General features: G+C 33.7%; 1 protein-coding gene across 1 annotated transcript; it reads left to right on the forward strand.

Moving 5' to 3' along the window:
* The first annotated feature begins 3127 nt into the window (after positions 1 to 3127).
* On the forward strand, positions 3128 to 6097 carry LOC132734141 (uncharacterized). The gene is made up of 2 exons (XM_060720856.1): positions 3128 to 3184; positions 5813 to 6097. Exons 1-2 carry the CDS (start codon positions 3128 to 3130, stop codon positions 6095 to 6097), a joined length of 342 nt encoding a protein of 113 aa, XP_060576839.1.
* Positions 6098 to 9212: the final 3115 nt, after the last annotated feature.

The following is a 9212-nucleotide window of genomic DNA, read 5'->3' on the forward strand; positions in this document are numbered from 1 at the left end:
ATGAAATCCTCTCTTCTTCTGATTTTCTTTGAGGGGTCCACTAAATATTAGTTTACATTTCGTTCAAATTTTTCCCCAAGTTGTTGGTAAATTAACACTGTCCCAGTTCATGTTTGGTGGGTTTATTCCAGAGAGTGCCATTTGTTCACTTTTTTTTTTTTAAAGTTTCAGTTAATATGAATTTGATCTAAATGTCAGGTGAAGTTAAATTTAATTTCCATTTTTTCTGACACCATGTTGTATGTTTTTGTTTTAGTGACAAGTATATTATCAAGAATATTATATCTCAAATGAGATGTCCAGTAAAATATACTATTGTATAATTTTAACTAGAAGAGACAACAAGAGTACGTCTTAATATTCCAAGATTTAATACACAAGTGATGTTACATGTAGCATGCTATGGAGGCGGAGCTTATCAGTAACTAAAGTCTGTTTCAATATATATCAATATAGAACAATAACAATCCACCTAATGCTCCTTCAAATGACGAAAGGAGGTATGTCATGTGGAAAATATGTATACCACGGAATACTAGAATGTTTTTTCTTCGCGTGTTTATTGCAGTGTGTCCATTTTCAATTATTGCAACCCAACAATAAGCTATAAAATCGACATGTCCTGTCTCGCCCATCACCTCGACATATTGTTTCGGGATGAAATGAACCAGTGGCTTGATTATATATGCATCATACCTATTACATGTGTTCATTTATACACAATATTCAGGAAAAAGCAGTTATTAGTCAAATTAATAAAATCACCCTACTTTCGTTTTTTGCAGCGAAACAGGCCACCTCTTTGATATTGATTTTATATCATATACACGGGTAATACACGGGTAACCGTTGTAACAAAGAACGATCTTAGAAGCAAGAGACAAGACTTTATAATCAGGTAGTCGAAATTCAGACTTGAATGGGCAGTTCTTATTTTAAGACAGGCGATTCCTTGCCACTGACCAGTTCTAAGATTAAGCATCATAAGTCTACAAATGTGTTCTTCTATTTTATATATTTGTGTGAATAACAGAAGTTCCGTATCATGACACTATAGTATATATACGTACATAAAAATAGAAAATATTACATGCTTAACGTTTAACGCAAATAAAAGCGTATGTCCTGCTTTGTGGGTATACCCGTGTGTTAAAAAATGAGAGGGTACTTGTGATATAAAGAATTCAAAAGCAAGAGGTAGCCCGTGTCGCTGCAAAACCGAAAGTGGGGTGTTTTTATGAATTTTACATTTATTTTTGATAATATACTGCCATTTATCCGAAGATGATATATAAGTGAACACATGAAATATGTATGATGCATATATAATCAAGCGACTGGTTCATTATAGTCCGAAACATAATATGTTATATTATGTCAAGGTGATGGGCGCGACCAAACATGTCGATTTTATGTAGCTTATTGTGAAGTTGCGGTACTTGAAAAACGGGCACATGACAAATCAGCACATAAATTAAACATTCTAGTGTTCCGTGGTATACATCTTTTCCACGAGTCGTGTCATACCTCCTTTCCTTATTACAATGAATTTTTACTGGCTTGTTATCCATCGCTGGTTTGTTGTTTAGCAGAGAATGGCCTGTGTATGTGCAAAGAGGGTACCGTTCGGGTAGATTTCGCAAAGAGGGTACCGATATGGAATGCACCGTGTATCTACTGTGTATAAAAATTCCTAGTAATAGAAAGAGCACCGAAACACGAGGCTATCAGATTTGTACGAGGGGGCGTAGCCCCCGAGTATAAATCAGATTGCCGAGTGTTTTGGTGTTCTTTCTCTTTTGTAGTCAAACATAAAAGCACGTTCCCTGTATATGAAACCCCGGCAAAAATGAACCAATGAACGAACATCTGAATATGACATTTCTGTCGCTTTCCCTTTCTCTGCCGTCACAATATGTAAACCCCAGCAAAAATGAGCCAATCAATGGTTCATGCTCTGGAGTGCGGGTAACTAATACCCGCACTCCAGTTAACGCACTGTGCATGTATATGTATATAACCCTGACACATTTTCAACAGAAAGGTCTCCAAACTATGATACAACTTTATATACAGAGTAGATATATCGATTTTTAAAAGTAATCGGTACATGAATTTATATACTTATTTTTATGGTAAAGTACAAAATGCCAAACTGTCGCTTATAATTGTACATCATACCCGTGTATATGCATATTAAAATTAAAAATGGTTGTCAGACTTATTTTCAACCTGAATTGTCGTTTTGTGATTAATCACCCAGGCCTTTGTTAATCTGGACTCCATACCTTGCTATATTATAACACAGATCACCTATTTTCTAAATGATTTCCTGGCAAAATTATAGAGGTAGTTAACTTGCCTGTGAACACACTTCTACAAAAAGTTATTCTTATTTATACAAATTCGAGTCTGATATGACGTATTGCTTTTATCAGCCATCATTGACCATACCATACCTGTATCGCATTGACCATACTATACCTGTATCGCATTGACCATACCATACCTGTATCGCATTGACCATACCATACCATACCATACCTGTATCGCATGTATACACATATTGTCTGCATTTTCTATCTAGAGTTCTTAGTTTTTAGTTCCCTTAAAGCAATATACAATTTTGATGAGAGTTTTGTTGCTAAATTATCACAAATGTGGTATTACTAAAATATGACACGGACTTTTTGACATATCGTGAAGAACGGATTTATATATTCAGTTCCAATAAATCTTAAAAAGAAACATTTTTATATACGTGTATAATTTTTAATTTATTTATAGGTATTATAATTTGTAGTTTGAGTATTGTAAATGATAAATAAAGATAATAAATACACATATACTGTGTACTGTTAATCGTTTTCAAAATAAAATAAAAACGTTGATTGCCGAAATACTTCTTACTTGTTACTCCCGAAAAATCCATGCAAATTATGACAGGATCAACAGTATAATAAATCTAAAATTATATAAGATATAAGTGTATCCGTTAGAAAATAAAAGGATAAAAGAAACAGAGTGCAGATTATTAAAAAGAAACATATCATGGTAGGATTTTTAAATGTTAATTAATCGATGCAAAACTTTCTGAGAAAATATTAGGGCTGTGACTAGGTTGAATATGACCTGGAAGGCTATTCCAGTTGCGGAAAGCTCTAGAAAAGAAAGAGTTCAGATGGTATTGGGTACGACAGTGAGGTATGAGAAAATTTAAGTTTCTGGTAGGAACTGAGTGAATGTGCGCGGTCTTGCTGATGTTGAAGTTGGTATAAAATATCAGTGAATTATGGAACCTTCTTTGAGACAAAACATTCCAATAAAGTTCCTGTAACATATTGGTGACGCTACTTGTGAAATCATAATTGTTACATAATACCTGCCTGCAGTTATGTGTAGATTTAAGATGTTTGCATGCCAGAGGTGCCAAATAATTGATCAAAATTTTGACTTGCGCTCTTGTGAACGTATTTATATAAGTTCTGTTTGCAGCATCCTTCTCAACCATTTTATTTAATGAAATTCCAGGGCCTAGTCTCTCTCCCAAGATTTAAACTTAGGCCTATGAAGATAATTTTAAAAGAGTTAATTTCAAGAGATTCTGACGGAGAAGTGATCGAGTGTCATTTGCACTAGGCCTATGGTGTACGTACAGCTAAGAGCATCGTCGGATACCCACGATTGATAAACATGTCACATAACATGCAAATAAATGTGATAAATGTTAATGGTTCGGCCGTGGGTATCCGACGATGAGCTAAGAGATGGGCCTTAGTGGTAGATCGTTGATGTATGAAAAAAGAGGAACAGACAATGACAAATGACGAATGACGGTGAACTGGGAACACAAGATAGTATAGGATTTCTTTGATAGGCCGGTGACCTTCTACCGCTGAACACTGTTATGTTACTATTGTTAGCCCAGTCAGAATTTCTTACTTTCCCGCCATTTGAACAACAAAAATGCCACTCGTATGTTAATTCTTTTTAAAGAAGCAAACTTGTAAATAATAACATCGGACTTAATACGGGCTGAAAGTAGTTTTAACCACGGATTTAAATTACTATTAAATTGTAATATAAATCCGTGTTTTAACGCGTGAAAAACAGGGGTGTAATCATTGATAATTTGTATATAGATCTATTTGACATCTAAAGGAAAATAAAATATATTTTGTTAAGCAAATTTAAAGTGGATCATTTTACAATTTATATTGATTGGAAAATAAACATAACACTTATATTAATTCCTTAGATATATGTGCGGTTGACCATACGGCCGTTCTCAGTTAGAATTTACACCTTCAGTTTTTGCTTGTCGCCGCCGTCTATCTCATTTCTTAGAGATTGTTTTTCTCTAATTCTATGCTAATTTAAGAAGGTAGATGTTACGTAAAATAACACATAATATCTTGTTGATTTATGTTGAAAAAGTGTTGAATCATAATCATCTTAAGTTACGAAAATGACAGGTTCGTGACTGTCGCTGTTCAAATGATAAATAATGAATGTGTATTTAGATGCTTCATTTCTATTATTTCCATTTTGTTTGATGCCGTATTATATGGGAATAATTTACGAATATAAATCTGTAAATTAGACCTCTTTAACAATAACTTGTGAGAAATGGTTGATGAAAAGGGTTTGTCGCCGAATAGTATGAAATGTTCGTTATCGCCTTTACCATACATTGCAAATGAAGAATTTTTAAACATTTAACAACATTGAGTGATCTTTTTCGCATAAATATAACAATATAAAAAAAGATATTACCACCATGTGCATAGTCTGCACGATTTTTTAAATATTTATGTAGAATTTATTGTTGTCTCATGGTTTGAGTTAAGATTGAAAGGTTCGTTACCTGATTTTAAGGGTTTATGACTGTCATATGTAATCCTAACACATTAAATTTACTTAGTTGTGCCGCAATTAGTATATCATTCCGAAATTGTTACATTTTGTAGTTTTATAAGCAACATTATCGAAAAGAAATATGCTGAGAAAAGGTTCGTGATGAAAGGTTCGTGCGGTTATATCTTTTTCACGATGTTAAATACACTATACTTGTATGTAAACAGCTACGGTTAACAAACACATGTACTATGACGTCATTGGGATTGTGACGTTGCACTTCTTTCTAAAATGGCGGTTTAATATTTGCTGGGCATGTGATAAACAAAGCGAAAATTTTCATCAAAACCCTTCGGTAAGTGGCGTTTATATCTTTTTATTATTATAAGATATAAAGAAAATTTTCTGTTGCATACTGAGTCACAAACGATGTTGTATTCAAATAAAATGAGCGAATTTATAGCTTTATGATGTTTATCAATACCATTTTGGATAGCAAACAAGGAAAGGTTCGTTACCCTTAGTCACGAACCTTTCCTATGATAGTCTATATGAATAACATAATATATCTAATTCTGCTATGTGTATTATAATAATTTAGTTAAACCTTGTGATCATATCATGTTTGTAAAGAAAAAATACATCATATACATGTCTTATTCCTATCAGAAAATTTGAAAAAAGGGTTAATTAGCTGGTTTTCGCTTGAAAGGCTTATTTATATAAAAAATCATACAAACATTATATGTTTGGATTATAAATTTAAAATAAAAAGAAAATTATAATCAAATTTATAAAGATAAATTATATTTATGTGGGTAACATAATAGAATAATCATTTCTTTCAATGAAAGGTTCGTTATCATAGGTCACGAACCTTTCAATAAACAAAGTCTATTTCAAGCCAGTTATTTGAAGCTTCTGGGCAATAATAACTTTTTATTTCTTATTACAGAAAAATATGGCGAAGTCTAAAGCTGAAATCATGCGAGAATATCGTAAAAGAATGAAACAAGACCCGGAAAAATATCAAGAATATCTTTTACAAGCACGGAACAGAAAAAAACAAAATTGCGTAGCCTCCTCAATGTTACCAAAAAGAGACAAATTAAAACGCAATGCAAAGAATAAGGAGTATTTACAACGTTATCGACAAAAGAAGAAAATTGAAAGAGAAATAAGAGAGATAGATCATCAACCGACACAGGAGACAAGTGGTTACGACACAGGTAATTCATAAAAGTCTCCGCTTGTTGTCAACTTGCAATTTCCAAACAGAAGAAATGGGCCAAGAAAAAGATTATCCAGATCACTTGCCAAGAAACAAAAGGAACTAAGCAAACTTAAGACTAATTATGAAAGTCTACAGTTGAAATACAAAAGAACCCTCCGAAGTTTGCAGAGAATTAAAAAGTCAAAAAAAGAAACTACGGAAAGCACTGAAACAAATGTAATAAAAGTGAGTGAAGATTCAATGCAAAACGAACAGATATCAACGCCAAAATCAAAAACAAAGCATTTAATGAAAACAGCTAAACTTTCACACAAACAACAATCGAAAGTCAAAAAACAGCTTCTTTTCAGCTTTGCGGTTCAAAGTCAAATGCAAAAAGAGAAAAGAGGTATAAAGGCGACTGAAAAAGGTTCACTCAGGACGCATGTTGGCTCTATACTTAAGAAGTATGGCTTAAAGAAGTCAGTGAGCAGGCATACAGGTTTGGCAAGAAATTGTCTGAAAGGCTTAAGTATGCATAAAATAACTAGGCAGCGAGAAACTAGAAAATATAAAACGAACGTTTTTGAGTTTCTGTCTAGAGATGACAACTCCAGAGCTAACCCAGGCAAGAGAGACAAACTGAAGTCAGGAGGAGGAGTAGAGCAGACGCGAACATTAACTGATTATATGAAAAATCTACACCAAAAGTTTTTAAGTGAAAATCTAAATATAAAACTGTCGCTTGCCTCCTTTTGTAGACTAAGGCCTCGACACATAAAACTTTCTGCTTTCATCACCCGTAGCTCATGTCTTTGCACTAAACACCAAAATATGGCTTTATCTGCACGAGCATTAAGAGGATGTGGATTCAATGTACAAGTCAACCCAGAAGAGTTTGTGAAAGATGAAAATGTGAAAAATATCTTGGAGCAGGAACTGCCGGATTTAATAAAATTAGGACAGTGGAAACGTGTTCCAATTGAAGAAAAGGGGAGAAAGAAAATGATTATGAAAATTGTAGAAAATGAGTTTAGTAAAACAGATTTTTCTAAATACGTTAAAAACCAGATGCAAGAGTTCTGTGAACATGTATTTCGGGTAAAGAAACAGTATGAAGAAATAAGTCAATTGAAACAAAATCTGAATGATAACGAGGCAATACTCCACGTGGATTTCGCCGAGAACTACACATGTAAATCGGTTGAAGAAATACAAACAGCGTATTGGAACAAGACTGGAGTGACTCTCCATCCGATAGTGGTATATTTCAAAGGAGAAGATGGTATTCTCTCACACAAAAGTATTGAAATTGTTTCTGATGAACAAGCACATAATTCGTCCACAGTACTTGCCTTTTTAGATCAAGCAATCCCACGCGTGAAGAAGTTGGTCCCAAGCCTTAAGAGGATTCATTATTGGACAGACAGCCCAACAAGTCAGTATAGGAACAAAACTATCTTTGACGCAATTGACAGACATGAGCAGATGTACGGAGTAAAAGCTACATGGAATTATTTCGAGGCAGGACATGGCAAGGGTCCATGCGACGGACTGGGAGGACTTACTAAGAGATTGGCGGACGAAGCAGTCAATATGGGGAAAACAACAATACAAGACGCTTATGAGTTTTTTGCATGGACCCAGTCTTCTGATTGCTCGATGAAGAGTGTGGAGTTCGTTTTTGTCTCCGGAGAAGAATGCCAGAAAAAGACAGAAGAAATCGGACGCACCGTAGTTAAACCAATTCAAGTTACGATGAAATTACACGCAGTCGTGGGCGGAAAAAAGAACCTGGAGTTGTCCATGTTGCAGATGTGAGTTGCTACTGTGTAAACATTGTAGAACAGGAGAGTTATGTTTCGCACTGGAAAAGCCGCTCAATTGATCAGGTCTGATCGAAACCCCAAAAATGAAAACATGAAAATTTAAAACCATCAGAGCCTGAAATGTGACACCAACATTTCAGACAGAGATACACCCGTTCAAGATAAAAAGCAGCAAATGTTTACAAGGGAGAATTTGAAATTATTAAATAATGATGACAAAAACTATACCAAAAAATGAGGATGATTCCCAGAAGAGAAACCAGAGCCATTAAAGAACAATCATAAAGAAGGAGGATTTTGGTAGCCTGCCATTGTTAGATCAAATAGATGGTACATTGGAGAAGGGTTGCCGACATGTGATTGGTGAAATCGGAAATTTAACTTTATGAAATCTAACAAGTGCAACACTTTTCAGTGGCCAAAGCAGGCGGGAAAGACAAAGATATGGCTTAACCCCAAGGACATACTATTCAAAGGGTTAAAGAAGCCAAGACAACAGGAGGTTCGCAGAGGGCATTAAACTGAGAAAGACGATATTGAGTTTATCAAAACTTTGTTTTGCGCAGCAAGGGGAAGCATCGCAGTGAATAAAAACCCCATATTAGCGTAATTGACACAGATATATAAACTGTTCCATTTTTTGTATTTATTATATATTGTTCTCTTTTTTCCGAGTGGTTTCAATTTGAAAAAAGTTAATGTTTTATTAATTACAAAAAATTTTGAATATAGTATTCCCAAAAATTGCAATCTTTTTTCATTTGCATTTAGGTGCTTGTTTTTAAGAGCTTCAGAATTTCCGTTATTAAATATGTTGATTTTTTCTCTCCCAAATGCCCATTTCAAAAAAAATATTAGGTTTGATAAATGGAAAATGTTATGTAGGAAATAAAAATGATTGATTCTAAATATATCTTTAAAATTAATTGGATATTTTAGTAAAAAAATCTGTTTGAACGATGAAAGGTTCGTTATTTTACTTAAGAATCGAATTGTTAAGGAGGTGGAAAAGTAGATTAAAAATCTAAGCCAAACCATTCAATGAATTTTGGTGCCGAAAAAAAGTTTACTTTTTGATGGACGTTAATGTTTCAATTGTTGTAAAAGAAATTATACTGTGTTTTCATTGTCTTTACTTGATTTAAAGTTAAATTGTTTAAACGTTCAAAAACAAATCGATTTTCTTATTTTAATCCATACTTTAATCCATTTAATTTTTTCAAATTAAATGAGAAAGTGTTCTAACTTAGATCCATAGTTTTTTGGTACTAATCCATTATCATTTGTCTTTTTGTATGTCTTGGGTATTAAGT

Source organism: Ruditapes philippinarum, unplaced genomic scaffold (genome assembly GCF_026571515.1).
Source record: "Ruditapes philippinarum isolate M1 unplaced genomic scaffold, ASM2657151v2 ctg704_1_1_1_1, whole genome shotgun sequence".
NCBI lineage: Eukaryota > Metazoa > Mollusca > Bivalvia > Venerida > Veneridae > Ruditapes > Ruditapes philippinarum.